The 20,958-nt window shown below is 50.8% G+C and overlaps 1 protein-coding gene across 1 annotated transcript in view; it reads right to left on the bottom strand.

The window, feature by feature from the left end:
• Positions 1-20,958, bottom strand: part of Cdh23 (cadherin related 23) — a 373,665-nt gene that overhangs the window by 5,419 nt on the left and 347,288 nt on the right. The window contains exons 42-57 of the mRNA XM_051152488.1: positions 19,795-19,897; positions 18,436-18,561; positions 17,142-17,345; positions 15,727-16,185; positions 11,717-11,833; positions 9,966-10,190; positions 9,019-9,188; positions 8,636-8,773; positions 7,580-7,699; positions 6,114-6,291; positions 5,750-5,961; positions 4,276-4,467; positions 4,022-4,135; positions 2,988-3,117; positions 2,642-2,893; positions 2,404-2,565 (exon numbers count right to left, since the gene is read on the bottom strand). Coding sequence (XP_051008445.1) covers positions 2,404-2,565; positions 2,642-2,893; positions 2,988-3,117; positions 4,022-4,135; positions 4,276-4,467; positions 5,750-5,961; positions 6,114-6,291; positions 7,580-7,699; positions 8,636-8,773; positions 9,019-9,188; positions 9,966-10,190; positions 11,717-11,833; positions 15,727-16,185; positions 17,142-17,345; positions 18,436-18,561; positions 19,795-19,897 — 2,902 coding nt within the window. The remainder of the gene's footprint in view (positions 1-2,403; positions 2,566-2,641; positions 2,894-2,987; positions 3,118-4,021; positions 4,136-4,275; positions 4,468-5,749; positions 5,962-6,113; positions 6,292-7,579; positions 7,700-8,635; positions 8,774-9,018; positions 9,189-9,965; positions 10,191-11,716; positions 11,834-15,726; positions 16,186-17,141; positions 17,346-18,435; positions 18,562-19,794; positions 19,898-20,958) is intronic.

Here is a 20,958-nt window from a genome sequence, read left to right on the forward strand (position 1 = left end):
TATTTTTTTTTTTTTGAGACAGGATTTCTCTGTGTAGCCTTGGCTGTCCTGGAGTCGCTGTGTAGACCACGCTGGCCTCGAACTCACTGTGATTCGCCTACCTCTGCCTCCCGAGTGCTGGGATTAAAGGCAAGCGCCACCATGCCCGGCAAACACTGCATTTTAAGTAACTGCAGGCTCTCCTTCCCAAAGATGACAAGGGTGTGATGACTATTTCTTAGCTTTGTAGCATCTTTCCCACACACTAGACCAGTGGTTCTCAACCTTCCTGCTGTGGCCCTTTCCTGCAGTTCCTCATGTTGTGGTGACCCTCAGCCATAACATTATTTTTATTGCTACTTCATGACTGTAATTTTGCTACCGTTATGAATCGTAAGTATTTGATATGCAGATGGTCTTAGGCAAGCCCTGTGAAAGGATCGTTTGCCTCCCAAAGGGGTTACAACCCACAGGCTAAGGAACAGCGCTCTAGACATATGTACTTTAGAATGCCACAAATATATAAACTGCACAGCCTAGACCAGTGGTTCTCAATCTGTGGGTCACTTGGGGGTCAAAATACCCTTCAACAGGGGCCACCTAAGACCATCAGAAAACACAGATATTTACATTATGACTCATAACAATGGCAAAATCAGTTATGGAGTGGTGACAAAAAAATTTTAAGGTTGAAGTTACCACAACCTGAAGAACTGTATTAAAGGGGTCATAACATTAGGAAGGCTGAGAACCACTGGCCTAGATGACTCTAAAAAAAAAAAAAGGCAGAAGACCTGGGTTCAAAATCTGCCATTGTCTAGCCATGTGGCAATTTCCCTAGCTCCTTTGCAACTTGGTTTATTAAAGTAAGAGCAGTGAGGGCTGGGACTAGCTCAGTGGCCATGTTTGCCCATCATGCCCAAGGCCCTGGCTTCAGTCATTAGCATCATATTAACAAAAGGGCAGCGAGTTCAGGGGATCTGGCTATGTAACTCAAGCAGGTGGGGTCTGAACTAGACCTTGAAGGACAAAGGTATATCAGGAAAGATGGAGGCTGGGATAGCACCGAGGAAATGAAGGCAGAGGGCCAGTGGGTGGAGCAGAGTGGATACAGAACCCATACAGATGGTCTGTATGGGGCTATGAGGCCAGAAGCTGGGACTAGAAGGAAGATATGGGGGCATCAAATATTAGGCTGAGTCTTCCTGGCAGTCAACACTGGCCTACAGATGAGGAGCCCATGTTGGGTGGGGAGTCATGGGCATCTTGCAAGACCTGCCCCCAGAGGGTCTTGCCCATCCACACTGATGAAAGCTCAAGCAACATAAGCCTTCAGAGGCATGTGGCCAGCTCCCCTGCAGTGCCTCGCTGAATGCCTGACACATAAGAGAAGCAAATGCAAAGATGGGGAACGCTGTGGAAAGCAGCATGGGAAAAGAGATGGATGAGTAGAGGGATGGATGGACACGAAGCAGAGAAAAGCAAAAAAGGCCTGTGCTACAGCTGTTGACAGAGGGCTTGCCAGGCATGGATGAAGTTCTGGGCTTCATACCCAGCACTGTGTAAGCTTGGTATGGTGGCACATGAGTGTATTTTCAGTACTTGGGAGGTGGAGGCAGGAGGATCAGAGACTCAAGCTTATTTTTTTAAACTGATTCAAGGTCTCACTATATGGCCTTGGCTTTCCTGGAACTCAATATTTAGACCAGGCTGGCCTCAAACTCACAAAGATCTGCCTGCCTCTGCCACCTTTGTGCTGGGACTAAAGGCTTGCACCATCATACGTGGCTCAAGATCATTCTTCTTGTTTTGTTTTGTGTTTTTCTTGAGACAGGGTTTCTCTGTGTAGCCTTGGCTGTCCTGGATTTTCTTTGTAGACCAGGCTGGCCTTGAACTCACAAAGATCTGCCTACCTCTGCCACCTGAGTGCTGAGACTAAAGGTATGTGCCATAATACATGGCTCAAGATCATTCTTGACTACATAGGGATCTTGAAGCCAGATGTGCTATGCAAGATCCTGGTGGTGATGATGATGATGATGATGATGATGATGATGATAATAATAATAATAATAATAATAATAATAATAATAATAAAACAAGGTGAGATGACTCAGTGGCTAGGGGCACTTGCCACCATGCCTGATCCCTGAGGACTCAAATGGTAAAAGGAGAGAACCAATGCCTCCAAGTTGTCTTCTGACATCTCTACACATGCTCTGTGGGTGTAACACCCCCCTCCTTGAAATAAATAGAAACGTACCCCTCCACATACAGACAAAAATATGTATATAGACGGGAATGGATATGCAGGGAATAAACTGAGTAGGTGAAGAAAGGGCTGCCATGGATGACCACCTAGCTTCTATGCTCACACACACTCTATCTCTGGACCAAAGTCCATGCAGTGACAGGGGCACCTACCCATGGTGAAGACCTGGCCCACATCCTCAGAGTCGTTGGCAAGGGCCCGGAAGTAGTGGATAGCCAGAATGCCATAGAAGACCAGGCTGTTGTTGCCAATGTCTGCATCCAGGGCCAGCACCTGGATCAACTCCGAGCCTACCTTGGCATCGGTAGCCACTCCTGTGGGAACAGGCAGGCCACATAAATGTCAGGGAAGGAGCCACCCACACCCTCAGGCCCTGGCTGGTCCCTGCACCTGCGGTGTACTCAGCCTTGGTGAAGCGTGGCGGCTGGTCATTGATGTCCTCCAGCACAACGCGCACCTCCTGCAGGGTGAGATCAGTCAGCAGATCGAGGGCTGGGGAGGGTCCACGGGGAGGGGTCCAGCTGCGATTGCTGGATGCCTTGACGATGAAGGAGAAGATGGCCTCCCTCTCCCTATCCAGGTCTCTAAGCACTAGCAGGCGCCCGTCTGGTTGGAGGTGGAAGTTCTTGTCCTCATTACCAGCTGCGGGGGGACAGTGCACAGGGTGAGTGCAAGGGCCCCCCCAGAGTCCTCTTCAAACCCAGGGCGAGTGGAACTCCGGCTCCATTGACCCCACCTGCAATGAAGTAGTACACAATGGCATTGGGACCCTCGTCCGCATCCACGGCACCTGTCACGTTGCCCACAAGGGTGCCGCGGGGTGAGTGTTCAGGCACTGTCAGCAGCTGGTACTGGGGGCTCCCCTTCTGTAGGAGAGGAGGTTGTTACAGGAGGCCAAGCTGCAGCCCTGGCCAGAGGACCTTTGATACCTATTTTGTGGGGTTTGAGTCCTTTATTGCTTAGAGAGCAAGCAGAACCCCTGTAACCCCCAATGATGACAGGGTTTAACCTTCTCAGATTTATCCCCAGTGTCTGAGTGCATATTCCATCAAGTGTCTGTACTCTTACATGCATGCCCGTGGCCTCTATGAGATATATTATCCATATACATACATACACACACATATATGGATGGTATATCATACACACACACGCACACACACACACACACACACACACACACAGGAAGCCACACTAGATCCCTTCAGTCCTGCTATCCACTTTTGGCTAAGTTTTGGCTCAAGACTTCAGAGCCAGGCTGGAGAGATGGCTCAGAGGTTAAGAGCACTGACTGCTCCTCCGGAGGGCCTGAGCTCAATTCCCAGCAACCACATGGTGGCTCACAACTATCTATAATGCAATCTGATGCCCTCTTCTGGCCCGCAGGTGTACACGCAGGCAGAGCACCGTATACATAATAATCAAATCAATCTTTAAAAAAAAAAAAAGACTTTAGAGCCAATTTTCATGCTGTATGTTACGTTCATACGTATATATGACGAACGTGACTATACGTACACACAAATGAAAGGTGCTGGGTGTTTTTGCCCAGTATTTGGATCATTGAGTGACGCCTTGTAACGGTGCCCAAGTTTGAATGCCATAGCTGCTTGGGGGAAGCTACTTGGTCCCTGTAACCAGCCCATGTAGGTGAAGGCTCACTGTGTGATAATTCAATGTGTATCAGGGCAGAGTGTGTGTGCGTGTGTGGGCTCCCAGGTGGTGAGTCCCTGTGGGGGTGTCACCGGTACAGGCAATGGGTGAGCTCACAGGAGGCCTCACGAAGAGGGGCTCGTTGTCATCGATGTCCTCCAGGGCCACCTGCAGTGGCTGCATCGTCTCATACGGCACTGGCTGGCCCAGGTCGCTGGCCACCAAGATGAGCTAGAGTGGAAGTTGTTCAGTCAGAGGAGAAAGATGGGGCCAGAAGTTGGCTTAAGGCTCTAGGGGAAACTCGAGCCAACAAGTGCCCCAGAGGTAGCCCAGGAGCCATCTACACAGCCTCACCCAGGCCCGCCCCTTACACTGTACACTGCCTGCTGCTCACGGTCCAGGCGCTGAGCAGTCTGGATGAGGCCGCTAACTGGGTCGATGGTGAAATATTCCCAGTCACGGTTGCCTGCGGTCTTCAGGAAGCTGTAGCGCACTGCCCCGTTGAGGCCTTCATCCTTGTCAGTGGCGTAGACCTCATACACGTTGGAACGCAGCGGGATCTCCTGTGGGAAGGGGGCACCTGGGCATGAAAAAAGTCCCAGAGCCAGGCCCTGCCGATCTCATCCCTTGCCCCCTCAGCTAAGGCCTTCACTTCTCGAAGCCTCGAGTGCCTGCCTTCCCTGTAAGAATGCGTTTCTTTGACGGAAAACTCTCAGCTCATCCTGGCTTCATTGTTTGCTCATTGTTCACAACAAGTAAAAGGTCCAAATGCCAGTTATCTAATTAATGAAAAGTGGGTGACAGGTAATTACTTTATAAATGCTGGTTGTTCAGGAGACATAGATCTCCCCAAATCCAGAGTCCTTGAAGGGAAAACATAGCAAATGAAGCCTTTGATGTGGAAAAGAATTAGATTATAATTAATTTATGTCCCATATTTCTTTTCACAAAAAAAGATTTTGAAGTGGTTGACAAGAATCATATGCAAATTATAATGAGATCGAATAATTTTAAAAATTAGGGTCCAGTTGACATAAGATGGAAGCTGTGGGCAAAGTGTGTACACCAAGTCTCTTCAGGGTCTTTGGAGGGAGTCAGGCCACTGTGAGCTCCCTAGTGGGCAAAGCAAAAAGGACCAACGTATCCGTGTTGGTGTGACACCAGGCCCAGTGTTTCCCAGAGCTTACTTATGGGATCATTTCTCCTACAGGACCTCAAGAAGGAGACAATGACAAGATGGTGTCAGCACTAATGTTCTGAGGGGCGAGACTTGCTTGAGTTTATGAGGCAAAAGACAGGCCAGAGATATCCCAACTATACCACCAGGATGACCGGGGCCTTAGGGTAGAAGGGAAGAGCAGAAGCCAGGGCAACCCCCTGACTGGATGGCCAGTTAGACCAAGGCAGGAGAGGGCATTTTGGCATCAGCAAAGTCAGCAGACAAGAAATGGCCTTGTGCTCATTTTGAACTGTGTATGGGAGGAAGTGAGTGGCAGGAGACCAGATACTCCTTGGTTTGTGGACAAGAAGTGATGTGTGTGCTATTACTAGTCCCATTTGCAGAGGAAAGCAAATCTCAGACAAGTCACTTGCTCAAGGTCATTTGGCTGGGGTGGCCAAAGAGTCACACTTGAACCTAGATCTTTTCTTAGCACTGCCCACAGGACTAGCCAATGCTCAAGGTCTTTTCTGTGTGGCAAATCTGCTCTCGCTTGCCTGGCCTCAGTTTCCACGATCTCACAATGGGGGCCTTTTACTCTGCGAGGTGATGAATGCGGGATGAGGCAGCGGGCTGGATGTGGGAACTGAGTGCCGGCAGGCAGTGGGCCCCAGGGTCAGGGTTACCTCTCTGATGTGCAGAACGGTGCCATTAGGTGGGCGCACAAAGACGGGGCGGTTGTCATTGACATCAATAACTTCCACCAGGAGCATGGTGGTGCCCCAGAGTGGGGGCTCCCCACCATCTGTGGCCACTACAGTTAGGTTGAACCTCTCGTAGGACTGCAGTGGCCGCTGTGTGGTCACCAGACCCGATTCCATGTCCACAGAGAAAGCCTCTGCCAGCGGGAGAGAGCAAGGGGATGGCGTGGGTGAGACAGCCTTCCTGTGCCCTCCTTTTCCTCCTCCCCCTGGCCCAGGTCTGTAGACATGGCAGCCTGCCTCTCCCCACATTCTAAGCACCCCTGGGCAGCCAGGGAAGGCCATATACCCATTCCAGGGCCCTCGAGAGAGTAGGTCAGCTGCCCATTGGAGCCCTCGTCCTGGTCAGTGGCCAGCATGGTGATAACCGAGGTGCCCGCTGGTTCATTTTCGTATACACTCGTGCTGAACTGTGGTTTGGAGAACTGAGGCCGGCAGTCATTGACATCAAGCACCCGGATAACCACCTGGGGAGATCACAAGACAGTCAAAACTATGAGAGCGGCTACCTCAGAAAACCCCGCCACCGGGGTGGTGGTGTAGGCCTTTAATCCCAGCACACGGGAGGCAGAGATAGGCGGATCTCGGTGAGTTCGAGGTTGGCCTGCTCTACAAAGTGAGTCCAGGATAGCCAGGACTGTTACACAGAGAAACCTTGTCTCAAAAAAAAAAAAAAAAAAAAAAAAAAAAAAACTGTAAAAAAGAAAACCCTGCTACACAAGAGCAAAGTAGAGTAGAGGAGGGACAGGCCCCGCCCCCCCAACCGCCCACACTCCGTGAAAGGTACTGTCATTTACCTAGTTTATGTTTTGAGACAGGGTCTTTATGGGCTGTCCTGGAAACTGCTATGTAGACCAAGTTGGCCTCGAACTCACAGGGATCCTCCTGCCACTCAGATGGTGGGGTTAAAGGCTCATGCCCACACCCATAATATATATATTGGTTTTTCGAGACAGGATTTCTCTGTGTAGCCTTAGCTACACTGATGTACTTTGTAGACTAGGTTGGCCTCAAACTCACAGAGAATCACCTGCCTCTGTCACCCAAAGTGCTGGGATTACAGGTGTGCACCACAGCTGCTTTGTTTATTTATTTTTTTCAGACAGGATCTTAGGCTGGAAGGTAGCTCAGTTGGTGAAGTTGGTCTCTTTGTAGCCAGCATGCATGAGACTCTAGGCTCAATTTCCAGCACTCTATACACCAGGCATGGTTGTATATGCTATAATCCCTGCACTTTGGAGGTAGAGGCAGGAGGATAAGGAGTTCAAAGTCACCCTCAGTTACAAAGAGTTTGAAGCTATCCTGGGATACCCTGGAACCCCAAATTGTACCGTCTCCAAGGCTGAGGCAGGAAGGCCTCTAGTATGAGGCCAGCATAAGGCACATAGCGAGATTCTATCTCAAAAGCTGAAAATATAAATAAAAACAAAGCCACAAATGAAGATGGCTCATTTATAGTTAGTTTCTGTTGCCGTACTGTTTTGCTGGACACCTTGAGATGCTGGGTTGTGAAGGTAACCAGGTGTCACCTGGGTCACGTCCCAGTGTACTTGGCTGTTCACGCAGCAGTAGGGAATGAGAGATTTCTCCCAAACAGCTTCTGCCTCTTGAAGCCACAGCCCTGGAAACCCAGCAGCCAACCTCCCTTCTTTCCTGCCAGCACATCTGAGGGGCCTAGTGGCTCACTTGGAACAGTCATTCCCTATGGACTTGGCTTGCTGCCTCCTGCCCTGGGCCCAGGCTGGTGACCCTCACCTGTACCGAGTTCTCTCGACGGTTACTGGCCACATCCCCGGGGTTGTCTTTGGCCAAGGCAGTTAGGATGTAGTGGTCCTTCTTCTCCCGGTCCAGAGAGGACAGCACGTAGATGTCACCCTAGTTGGGGGAGGAGGGTTTCAGGTGATGCATCAATTTGACATGTTCACTGAGCATCTACTATGGCCAGACATGATTAGCGTCCGCATTAAAGCTCTGAAGCAAAGCACTAGTCTCTGCAGTGTCCCCATTCTGCTCCTCTTCCTGCCCTTACCACCCTATTCTATCTGCGATGGAGTCACTAGCCCATAGGCTGGAGTCAAGTGCCTGACCAGGGCCTGGCATAGAGGATGTATTCTGATCATAGTCACTACTTTTTCTTTTCTTTTCTTTGTGGTTTTTAGAGACAGGGTTTCTCTGTGTAGCCCTGGCTGTCCTGGACTCACTTTGTAGACCAGGCTGGCCTTGAACTCACGATGATCTGCCTGCCTCTGCCTCCCAAGTGCTAGGCTTAAAGGCGTGCGCCACCACACCTGGACCAGTCGTTGTTCTTAATGCTAGACACCATCCCCTGAGTGCTCCATTAGTTCCAGAAACTGGGGAAGGCCCTGCTGACCACTCTTGCCCTTTGCAAGGCTTGCCTCCTCACATTGGCAAAAGCCTCTGGGCTAATGAGCAGACACTTGAACTGCCATTCCATCTTTTCCTCTGAATTTCTACTCTCACAAAAGGGTGTATTTTTAGAGACAGGATTTCTCTGTGTAGCCTTGGCTGTCCTGGACTCACTTTGTAGACCAGGCTGACCTCGAACTCACAGCAATCTGCCTGCCTTTGCCTCCCAAGTGCTGGGATTAAAGGTGTGTGTCACCATGCCCAGCCAGGGGCAACAGTCTTAACAACCCTTGGGATACTTTGCTAACTTAGCTAAAGAAGCCTGAAGTCTACAGATGTGACAGGACTCAGAAGTGGAGATGCCTGGGATGGTTTTGGTGGCTTTCCAGACCAGGAATCTAGGTTTTCCCACTCCCAGGGCCAGGCCCTCTGCTGTGTGCTTACAGTGTTGGGGTGGATGGCGAACTTGCCCTCTCCATCCCCCAGGCTGTACTCGATGAGGGCGAAGTTGCCGGAGTCGGCATCAGTAGCAGTGACCCGCAGGATGACTGTGCCCACAGCTACATCCTCAAAAACAGCCTCCTAGAGAGAGGGGGAGGGGGACAAAGCGTGTGGGGAGGGAGAAGAGGAGAGAGAAGTCAGGCCACCCTGGAGCCTAGGTCCTGCCCAGGAATCCCCTCATGCAGTGAGGCCCCAGAGCAACAAGCTGTTCCTGCTGTCAGCATTCCAGGGGACTTTGTGGGGGGGGTGAGTGGGAGTGGAAGACACAGCAAAGACCCCAAGGAATAGGTGCGTGTCCTGACCCCCATGTTGCTCTGGCCACCTACCTGGTAGGAGGGCTGGTCAAAGATGGGGTTGTTGTCATTAACGTCAACAATTTCCAGGTACACAGGGATCTCAGCTGCCCGTGGTGGCGAGCCATTGTCTGAGGCTCTCACTGTGAAGTTAAGCCAGTGTACCTCTTCATAGTCTACCGTCCGGTTGGCAATGACCTTCCCTAAGACACAGAGGCACCTGCTGTTGAGGTGTGACCCCTTCTTCCTCCTGGGCTCGCTACATTTTGAGAAGGACCTGGGGCACTGAGGGGGGAGGGGCCTTGACAGGGAAAGAGGGTAGGTAGCACCAGCCATGGCAGGGCTGAAGCTGAGGAGGACTGCCATCAGTTGTCCTCCTCAATGAAGAGATTAAGATAGCTTCCTGGACTCCCTGGAATGAATATTAATGACCTCAGGGTATCCTGAGACACCTCCCTGTCTAACACCCTCCTCCCAAGGGTATGTGCTCACAGGAACTTAGGTGGTAGAAGTGGTAGTGGGAGCCAGGCGTAGTGGCGCACGCCTTTAATCCCAGCACTTGGGAGTCAGAGGCAGGCGGATTGCTGTGAGTTTGAGGCCAGCCTGGTCTACAAAGTGAGTTCAGGACAGCCAAGGCCACACAGAGAGACCTGGTCTCGAAAAACAAAAAACAAAAAACAAAAAAAAAAAAAAAAGAAAGAAATGGTAGTGGGGCTCACTAGGGTTCCCACAGGTATCTGTGAACTTCCATCTCAGCCAGGACTAGAAACTTCTATCCTTTGCTGGAAGCATCGGAAAATGACTGGCATGTCAACCACGTTGAATCTCATCCAGGCCACCAAAAGGCAGGGGCGGGGTGAGGGGATTGGGGGAGGGGAGGCTCCAACTAGATATTGATAAGTGAGCCACAGTCCCACAGGGGCTAACAGGCATGGGTATACACAGATATACATGGCTATACGTGGAGATCTGCCACATACCTGCTGAAGAGTCTTCAAGCTGGACATAGCCTGGGGGTGTGAGGTCCAACAGGGTGTAGGTGATCAGTCCATTGAGGCCCTTGTCAGGGTCAACTGCTGCCACAGCAATGAGTGTAGTGCCTGGAGTGGCCCCCTCCAGGACTCGCTCTGTGTAGTAGGTGATCCCAAAGGGTTTGAACTGGGGTGTGTTGTCATTGACGTCCAAGATGTTGACTGTGAGCTTGGCTGGGGTGCAAATAAGAGTGAATATCAGGGATGGGCACCAGTGTCCCACCCTGATGCCTGCTGCCCCTCACTGAGCTCCACTGGTCTTCCTTCCCCCTCAGAGCCTAGGGGTTCTAGGCTCAGAAGAGGGCAATACCTCCCACTATTTTATTTTATGTGTATGTGATGTTCATGTTCACACGTGTGTGTATGTGTGTGTATGTGTGTGCGTGCCTACACATGCATGTGTGTGCAGGTGCATGTGTATGTGATGTTCATGTTCTCACGTGTGTGTGTGTGCAGGTGCATGTGTGTGCAGGTGTGTGTGTGTATAGCTGCATGTGTGTGTGCAAGTACACATGTGTGTGTATGTTGTGTGTGTGTGTGTGTGTGTGTAGGGCAGAGATGCTCTTCCTCAGGTCTGTCACTTGCTTGGAACAAACCGAGTAGGCTGAACTTACTGGTCTGAAGAGGGATCTGCCTGTCCCCACCTCCCTAGCTATGGGATTACAGGGATACCTTGCTGTGCCTGGGATTTTTCGGTGGGTTCTTAGGATCAAATCAGAGGACCCAAGTCTGATCCTAAGAACCTACATAAAAATTTCAGCTAAGAACCTGTCCCAACTCTCAGACTGTAACCTGCGGCCTTTCCCTCTGCTCAGGTCATCACTTTTCCATAAGAGGAGGGACTTGTATTCTACCAATGGGCCGGATGGCTCTGATGGAGCCCTTGGTCCTGCAGGGGCCACAGCTTCCCAACAAACTTTGAGAGCTAGGATGATGATGGTCTCAGACCATTCCTCTGATCCAGCTGCCTCTAGCCCCTCTGAGTGGTCTCTCCTCCGCATAAAGAAGCCTGGGCCTGTGACCTTGAAACCTCAGGTCACCAGAGATAAACAAGAGACAAACGAGTGCTTCTCTCTAAAAAAAAAAAACTTGAGCTCTGGGCTGTGAAGATAAGCAGCCAGTGTCTGCCAAGCCCAGGCCACCCCAACAACTAACTGTCCTTGTCCTCTGGCAGGAGCCACTGAGACTGCCCCATCCCTACGCTCTTTCCACTGCCCCCTCTGCCTAGCCTGAGCAATCCAGCCCATAATAGCTTCCCAGCTCATGGCCTAGGAAAATATACCACTTGCCCCCTTCTCTATCATTGAGCCTGAACTCCCCTCCTCCCTTGGTCTGCCACCTTGAGGTCCGTTCTTTTGCTCATTGCTTCCTGTCCTGACCCCATGGTTACCTCTCAGATCATTATCAGAGGGACAGTTCCTATCTCCTGTGCTGGCCACACCCTGGGTTCTATTATTACTCTCTGACGCCCTTCCCAGTTCTCCTGATTCTCCTCCCACCTCAGAGTCTAAGGATACAGACCTCACACATTTAGGGTCACAGTCACCCTGAGTCTCAAAGGTAGTCCGACTCTCGGTAGTGCTGGCCGCTAAGTCCTGGAATTCCTTCCTTAGGGCCAGGCCTGTGCTACCTCCTGGCCCATCCTAGCCCTCAAATGGCTCTGAGTGACCAATAAGAGATGCCAGCACAGGGAATCTTACCATTTGGCACACTGACAGAGTGTTCTGGGAGGTCGCTGGCATTGTCAATCACCGAGAGTGTGACCTCATAGGTAGCAACCAGCTCACGGTTCAGGGAGGACTTCACCATCACAGACCCTGTGGGTGAGACCAAGTCAGATTCAGCTGGAGGGGAACCCCCTGACATCTGGGCTTCCCAGAGAGCCTGCCCCACCATACCCTCACCATGATAGAGGGCCTTGATGGACCCTGAGACTGGCATCTAGAATAGCCCATAGCCACGGGTATAAGCTGGAGCCTATCTTTCTGCCTTTCAGCCAATACTGGTGACCTTGGGCAAGCTGGTGACCTTGGGCAAGCTGGTGACCTTGGGCAAGCTGGTGACCTTGGGCAAGCTGTCCAACCAGTGTTTCCTCATTTACAAAAGGGGGAGGGATTATAGCACCACTTCAGGGGCTCCCAGGAATCAGAAAAATTAAATGAGATTCTATCAACACAACTTTTGCCTGGCCGATACAAACAACGACGACAACAACAACAACAACACAGCATGCTTGTATTCCACAAGAAAGTGAAATGTCCTCTGGACTACTGAAGAATACACTAAAAATGGCTGAGGTGAGGCAGCCCCAGGAGCACACATCTGCAATCCCAGTCGTGGGAGGCTGAGGCAGGAGGCTGGGGAGTTTGAGGCCAGCCTGGGCTACAGAGTAAGACCTCATCTCAAATACTAAACCAAGCACGATGGTGTATATGCCTGTAATCCCAGCTACTCCAAAGAGTGAACTAAGGGCCTGGAGAGCTGCCTTCGTGGCTAAGAGCACTGGCTGCTCTTCTGGAGGTTCTGGTTCTATTCCCAGCATCCACGTGGCGGCTCACAACCATGTGTTAACGCCAGTTTCGGGTGATTCAATATCCTCTTCTGGCCTTCATGGGTCCTGCATGCACATGGTGCATAAACGTACATCATGCAGGCAAAACACCAGTACACATACAATAAAAATAACAAGACAAATTGAAATTAAGAAATTGCATCATTAGTTTTTTGAAAAACGAAACAGGAGGGTGGCAAGATCTGAAGTGAGATCTTGTCTTAATAAAATAAGATAGGGCTGGAGAGATGGCTCAGAGGTTAAGAGCACTGACTGCTCTTCCAAAGGTCATGAGTTCAATTCCCAGCAACCACATGTTGGCTCACAACCATCTATAATGATATTTATATGCATAATAAATAAATAAATCTTTAAAAAAAAAGATAAAATTTAAAAAGTGGGACTGGGAATTCAGTTTAGTGACGGAGCCCTCACCTTGCATACCTAGAAAAGGCCTTGTCAATACTCAGTACCAGGAAAAAAAAAAATTAAAATGATATAGTTTAGGTTCAATGTCACAATTTTACAAATGCTTATTCCAGGAAGACCCCGTGGCAGCTGGAACCCGCCATGGGGCAAGAACCCTGGAGAGACAGGCTGGAGCTCCCAGGTGTGCACCTTTGTCCTGACTAAGCAACATGTGACATGGAGCTGATTACAAGGCAGAAATATCAGTCTATGTTGGTGACAATAGGCTCCCTTTCTTCCCTCGTAACCCCGGAGCAGCTCCATAAACCAGAGGGAAACTCTCCAGGAGTTGGAGTTTTGCTGGATAGACCTATTGGCCAATCTGCTGGGGCCTGTGTGGCTCCTCCTGGTGTCCCCCTCATTGGCCTTAGACCAAGACCTCCTTCTCCCTCTTAGGTACAGGTCTTAGGACATCCTTCCCCCTGGCAGATGCCCTGCTGGGTTGCTGTCCTCCACAGGTCCCAGCCATGGGTGATCACTTACCCTGGGTGGCCGCCTCCTCCTCCTCCTCCTCTTCCTACTCTCGCTCCCAGTCCCCCGGGCTGAGGAGCGAGGTTGGGGAGAGGGCAGCTGCGTTCAGTCTGCAAAGGCTGGGCATGGCCTGGGCCGGCCCCCCAGTGCAGGAAGGGTGGGGTGTGAGGCATGGAAGAAGGCAATGGGGGTGAAGCAGGGAGGAGATGAGGTGGGAAGTGACAGAACAGAGCTCAAACCTGTAGGCCTGCCAGCCGTGAGGGAGAAAGAGAGGGTTAACATTGGTTAGTTCCAGGTGCAGCCAGGAGGGCTGGGGAAGGGCATGGGTGGGTGGGTAGGTAGCGGTGGGAGTCAGAGCTGGCTAGGGAAAGAGGGGCTAGGATGGGGAGAAGAGGAAGAGGGGAAGGAAATGGGGTGAGAACCCAGCTGGAGCGGACAGGGTCCAAGGATCTGGGAAGAAAGGGTAGGAAAGCCGAGCAAGGGGGCTGGGGGCCACGAGGAAGGTGGACAGAGAAGACACTGGAAAGAAAAAACAGAGAGAGAAAGAATCAGTGGGAGACAGCAGGGGGGGGGGTGGATAGAGGAGACAAGGAAGAGAAAAGTTGGGGAGACACTCTATCTGGGGAAGCCAAGGTGGAGTGGCTCTCCGTGGTCCTGACTGACTAGCTGGGGACCTCTTTGATTTAGCCAAGGCTGGTTCACCATTCCACCAGCTTCTTCCAGGGCTCCTGGGTTATTTGTTCTTCTCTTTTAGGCCACAAATGCTGACGAGATTAATCCTACTCTGGTTTTATGCCTCTCCTCTCAGTCAGAGTGTTCCTATGGCGTGCATGCATGTGCCGCGGCCAAGGATGTAGCTCAGTTGTGGAGTAGTGGCTCAGCATGCAGGAGGGCCTGGGTTTGCCCCTCTCTCCCTCCCCTATTCTTTGTACAGAAGGGAAGAGGACCAGAGGTTCAAGGTCACTTTTGGCCATGTTACAAGTTTGAGGCCGGGCTGCTCTTCCTGAGTCCCCATCTCAAGAGAAACAAAAGTATCCCTGAGACCCATTTACTCCTGCACAGTTCTGCAGCTGCTGCTGTGGTGTGTATCTCACTCTGTTTCTTCCCGTTTCCAGCAAGCTCCTAATCTGAATACAGCCCTCCCTCCCTCCCATTGCTGTGTGGCCAGCCAGTAGCTGACTGGTGTTTAATGTCCCATGGTGTGTACTCACAGCTTTTCACCCTCTATGCTGGTAGGGCCTGCGGTCTAATCAATGCACTCTGTGTATGACTGTTGTCTGATGGGATCCTGATCTGGACTCCACAGCAATGTGAGAATCCCAAAGTCTCCACACTATGATACGACAGTACTGATGTCTACCAGTCATCTATCATTCATGGACGCTCATGTTGCCTCAACCCATCTCTCTCAATAGTAATGATTTTTAGCATTTGGTCATTGCCAGGCTTTTTGCTTTTTTTTTTTTTTTTTTGTTTGAGACAGGGTTATCTCTCTGTGTAGCCTTGGCTATCCTGGACTCACTTTGTAGACCAGGCTGGCCTCAAACTCACAGTGATCCCCCAAGTGCTAGAATTACAGGCATGTGCCACCACACCCCACTTGCCCTGCTAATTTTTATGATACTCCATGTAAGAGTCATGCCCCTCCCTGCCTCCACAGAGGACCAAAACCTCTTAACTGTTGGACAAACAGTAAACTGTCAAAATTACAGCAAGCAGGATACCCCATGAAAGATAAAACCAGGGTTCTGTTTTTATGATACTGAAAGAAGACATAAGGGCACAGATATAATTTACAGAATGTTTAAATGCCAGTATGCACCAAATCAAAGGTGTCTGGCCAAATCTCCTTATTAAGGAAACATGTATTATAACAATGTGAATTACACTGTTTTCCATTTATGTTATAAACATTAAAACTCTGTGATACCCAATGCCAGCATGAATGTGGGGGAGACGGGCGCTGCTGCAACACTGTAGGGTGAAGGAGCCGGAAAGGGCTGAGCAGCTTGTCAAGAGAAGGTGGGTGGCAGAGGTGAGAGGGGGCAGCAGAGGAGCAAGGGCAGGAAGAGGGGTGGATACACATCGTAGAGGAAAAGAGCACAAAGAGAATGGCAGAGAAAGAGAAAGAAGGTGGGGGAAGAAGGGAGAGAGGGAGGGAACAAGGATTCTTGGGGGGAGGGGTCAGGAGAGGGTGGTAGAGAGCAGCCGCCCTCCTACCTGTATTGATATTCACAGCAAAGGCATCTTCCTGGTCGGGCACCAGGCGGTCCGTGTCATCCTTGGCCACGATGCTGATGATATGGTACTCTAGCTTGGGATTGAGGTCAAGGTCGATAGCAGTGACATTGGCAATGACGGTGCCTGGCTCTGCTGATTCCAGCACGCTCACTGTCTGGATGGGGTTGAGGAACTCAGGGCGGGAGTCATTGATGTCATCAATCAGGATAGTGACAATGGCTGTGCCTGACAAGGGAACAGTGCCCCGGTCGGTGGCCACCACCGTCAACCTGTAGGAGTCTTGCTCTTCCCTGTCAATGGTTACGTTGCCAACACGGATGAGTCCCGTGACTGGGTGGATGAGGAAGCGGTCCTGAGCCCCAGCTTCTATTCGGTACACCAGCTCTCCATTGAGGCCACTGTCCTCATCCGTGGCTGTGACTTGAAGGACTGAGAATCCTGTGGGAAGGAATCAAGGAGCAGGTGAGCATTTGGGCCTCTTCTAGAAAGATCCGTCAGGACTTTTTGGTCATTGTGTGTGGTGTATGTGTACATGTGCATGTAAATGTACTTGTCCGTGCACACAGGGGCCAGAGAAGGATGCCAGGCATCTTCTTCCATCAATTTCTGCCTTCTTCCTTTTACAGAGGGTCTCTCACTGAACCTGGAGTAAGGCTGGTACCTAGGAAGCCCCAGAGATCCTCCTGTCTCCATTCCTCGTAGGTGTACCCACAGCTATGCCTAGCGTTGTTTGTGGGTGTGGGATTTGAACTCAGATCCTCATGTTTACACAGCAGGTACTCTTATCCCTGGATCACAGCCTAAGGCCCTTTTTTGATGATGCAAAAGAGGCCTCTCCTTACCACAGTCTTGCCAGCACACACCACAGTGGTGACCTTATGTTTCAGAACGTTCTAATCCTTCTAGGTAACCTTTAGAACCAAACTCACCCCCCTACCTCCATTAAACTGGGTTCTAATGAGAATGATCCTGAATCTATGCTGAGTTACAAGACAGTCAGGCTTAGATGAGCATCACCATGTCTTCCCACTTGTAAACCTAGCTCTTGAGGGGCTGAGGCAGGAGGATACTGTGAGCTCAAGAACAGCCTAGGTTATATAGTGAGTTTGTGGTCAGCCTGGGCTACATTTCAGGATATCCTGGGCTATGGTATTAAGAACCTATCTCAACAACACAATAGTTATACTAAGTAGATGTCCTATATAGGAACACGGATGGAGTGTACTTGTTCATTACAGCACGCCAAGACTTTTGAGATGGAATTTCCAGTTCTCCTGACTCTCTCCCACTCTTTTCCCTGAAGAGAATTCTGTGTCCATCAGTGCTTCTAACCCCCACCCCTCTACCTATCAGCTGCTCCTGGTGGTGCAGCAGTCGAGCGTGACCCTTGTTACCTGGTGGGCAGTTCTCCAGTAGGTGGACAGTGTAAGCAGCAGGACTGAAGGTGGGCCAGTTGTCATTGTCGTCCAGGATAGTGACCCAAAGATGGGCTGTACTGTTCAGCAGTCCAATATCTTCAGCCAGCAGCAGCAACTCCAGGAAGGGGGGTGAGAAGGCCTCCCGGTCAATGACGACCCCAGACCTCACAGTCACTACGCCTGGTGCCCAGTGACACCAGTCAGGGAGATGTACAGCGTGCAGGACACAGTAGACAAATAGGACAAGATCCACCGGAGAAGGGACAGAGAAGAAAGACACACTGACTTTACTTCCTGAAGGCTCAGTTACCTACATCTAGGGAGCACCCATGCTTGCACCCATGGCCCTCTTTGGTGGCCTCTGCAATTCTCAGGAGTCTTGTCCTGCTGTGAATGACCAGGGCAGAGGACTGACCTGCTCCACGGAGACACATGCTTCCTAGATGTCCCTGTCACCAGAATGGTCTCCTGTCTTGACCAAACTGTTGTGACATGGCTCTGGGAAGCTGCTGGTCTGCTGTGAGGAAAGGAACACTACTTTGTCTATTTCTGGCTGGTCAGGGTCTGTTCCTGGCCAGGACACAGGGCATGCTGGGAAAGGATGGGAGCTATTTGCTTGGGCTGAGAGTTTATGAAACAAGAAGTCCTTAAAGTTGCCTCTTCTTTTCTTTTAGGGTCCTCACACTGAGACTCTCTAATCTAGTTGCAATGTGGTCTGGGGGTTGCAGGTAGCGGAGTTCCATAAGAATCTAGACCTACAGTAAGGAGGAGCCCTAGACCAGTGGTTCTCAACCTCCCTAATTCTGTTATCCTTTAATATAGTTCCTCATGCTGTGGTGACCCCCAATCATAAAGTTATTATCATTGCTACTTTCTTTTTTCTTTTTTTTTTTTTTTAAAGATTTATTTATTATGTATACAGTGCTCTACCTGCATGACCACCTACACGCCCAGAAGAGGGCATCAGATCACTTTATAGATGGTTGCGAGCCACCATGTGGTTGCTGGGAATTGAACTCAGGACCTGTTGGAAGAGCAGGCAGTGCCCTTAACCTCTGAGCCATCTCTCCAGCTCCCCATTGCTACTTTAAAACTGTAATATTACTACTGTTATGAGTCATACTGTAAATATCTGACATGCAGAATATCTGATATGTGATCCCCATGAAAGCATCATTCGACCTCTCAAAATCGACCCACTGGCCCTAGACCCCAAGAATGGGCCAGTCTCACACCCGAGTTGACTTGTAGGCTTCAGCAGAGCTCTCACCTGTGCTGTTGTCGATATCAAAGAGGTCACTGTGGACACCCAGCAGCTTATAAGTGACTATGGCATACACATCCTCGTCAGCATCCAGGGCCAGGATAGGCCCATTGAGCACCGTGAGAGGTGTCCCTGAGCCAGAGGAGAGGAGTCACCACAGGCCAGCATGGTTCCCTCCCTCCCTCCCCCTCCCTGTTGTGTCCCCATGACCATGGCTGATGATGGATGAGAGGGGGGAGGAGGGGAGATGGACAAGGAGTGGGTAGGGAGGCCCTGGGCTGGGCCTGCGGCAGCCTTGGCAGACTGAACACAGATGCCTGGGAGCGAGCGGCCTCAAAGCTCTGCTGGGGAGAAAACACAAGAGCAGTGAGCAAGCCCCTCTGGCCTGCCTGGAGCATGCCTGCTTCCCAGCAGCCTTTGAGGCTGGCCACTCCACTGGAGGATCTAGGGGAGTCCCTAGAATCCCCTCCATATGTGGGTCTTGTCTGTCCATATGTATGTAGACATCCTCTATTATAAGGGCTGTACATGCTCTATACACACACACATAGTGTGTGCCTGAGTTCACGTGGTAGTGATTTTATGCACACAGAGCACATTCATGTGTATTATGCCCGTTTGTGGCCCTGGCTGTCTCTGTTCATAGGTGCACTTGCCATGAGTACATCATAGGGCCACCCACATGCCTACATGTATCTGCATACACATGTAACTCACACATAAGCCCTGATGTGGCCTTGTGCTGGTGAATGCACAAATGTGCATACCAGCAGATTTAAAAGTCAAGTCCACACAGAGGGGACATCGACCCGGAGAGACAGTACTATGTCACTTAACCTCTTTCTGATTCGAAAATCAAGGTCCGGGGACTTGGGATAGAGGTAGACAGAAGGGTGAGGGGACCTCCTGGAGTCATCAAAGAGAGACAAAGTTAACTAGTTCTGTGAATAAGGGGTAAGGGCTATGCTGACTAACCAGGACCCTTGAGCCACATTCTGATGGCAGATCCCAGGATTTCTACCCTACAGTGCTGAGGAGCAGGGTGATGGGTTTGTCTCTGTCCTGGCCACTCTTTTCACCTTGAATTCCTCTCCTTGGGGACAGTGGGGCTGCTTCTGGATCACCCAAGGGTGATCAATATCAATGACTACTTTTATCTCTCGCAAACAGACCTGTGGCCTCTTAGCAGTCCTAGCCCATCCCCCAAGCCTTGGAGCTGCCCCCTCCCCTCTGGCACCCTTCTGTACCCGCTGGGTTCTATATGCAGCTGTGCCACCAGGCACACACACAGCACATCCTCAGCACCCAAGGCCCCAGTGGTGTCTACCTGTATGGTAGGAAGCCCTGGGTGGACCCAGCACCTACCGGCGGGAGAGTTCTCCATCACCTCTGCCTGGTACGTGCCCTCGGTGAAGAGGGGGTGATTGTCATTCTCATCAGCCAGAGAGACAAGCAGTAAGTCAAAATCCTGTGGTGGGCAGAACAAGGAGAGGGCTGTCTGGTGGTTTGAATAGGCTTGGCCGCCATAGACTCATGTGTTTGCATGTTTGGCTCACAGGGAGTGGCACTATTAGGAGGTGTGGCCTTGTTGGAGGAAGTGTGTCACTGTGGAGGTGAGCTTTGGGGGTCTCCTAGTGGTCAAGCTCTATCCAGTGTGGGAGAGCCTCCTCTTGGCTGCTTGTGGAAGCTGGTCTCCTCCTGGCTGCCTTTAGGTCAAGATGCAGAACTCTCAGTTCCTCCATCACTACATCTACCTGCACGCTGCCATGCTTCCTGCCATGACGATAATGGACTAAACCTCTGAGTTGTGAGCCAGCCCCAATGAAATGTTTCCTTTATAAGAGTTGCCTTGGCCATGGTGTGTCTTCACAGCAATGGAAACCCTAAGAAGTACGCTGTGCTATTGAAGGGATCATATTCAGAAATGGGGGATTGAAAAGCCGAAAGCAGGGATCAAGAGTTCAAGTGCCTCCTCTGCTGCCTGCTCACTAGGTGATCGTGGCAAGAGACTATCCCATGATTGGCCTGTCTCCATTTTCCTTTCTGATTAACAAGAATGTTAACTCTTTTAAGGGAATGCTGTGTGGTTGCGGGCCAGTGTGGGTGAGAGGGCTACTTCTCTCGCCTGAGGATGGAGGATTTTAGTCCGGAAAGTGAGTCCTGGGTTTTAGACCATCACACCTGATTACTGTTGGTCCAAGATCAGCCATGCTCTCACACAAAGCTGCATGTCAGGCCATGCATCCTTCTGGAGCCCCTGAATACGACTCTGTGCCACTACGGTGAGGAGGCAGAGGGCATAACCTTTGCCTCAAAGCCCCACGATGGAATTCTGGGTAAGACGGCACCTTAGAAGCCACAATGGACAAGAGACTCCTCATATTTAGGGAAACAAAGGGAACAGGAATATTTTATCACTCTGCCAGCTGATTCTCCTGTCCTCATGGTCCACTTGTTCATTGGCTCATCCAACTCCCCTTACCACAGCTGACACAATTACCACCACTGCCACAGACACTGTGGACATGG

The sequence above is a fragment of the Acomys russatus genome, chromosome 11, assembly GCF_903995435.1.
Source record: "Acomys russatus chromosome 11, mAcoRus1.1, whole genome shotgun sequence".
In the NCBI taxonomy this organism is placed as follows: domain Eukaryota; kingdom Metazoa; phylum Chordata; class Mammalia; order Rodentia; family Muridae; genus Acomys; species Acomys russatus.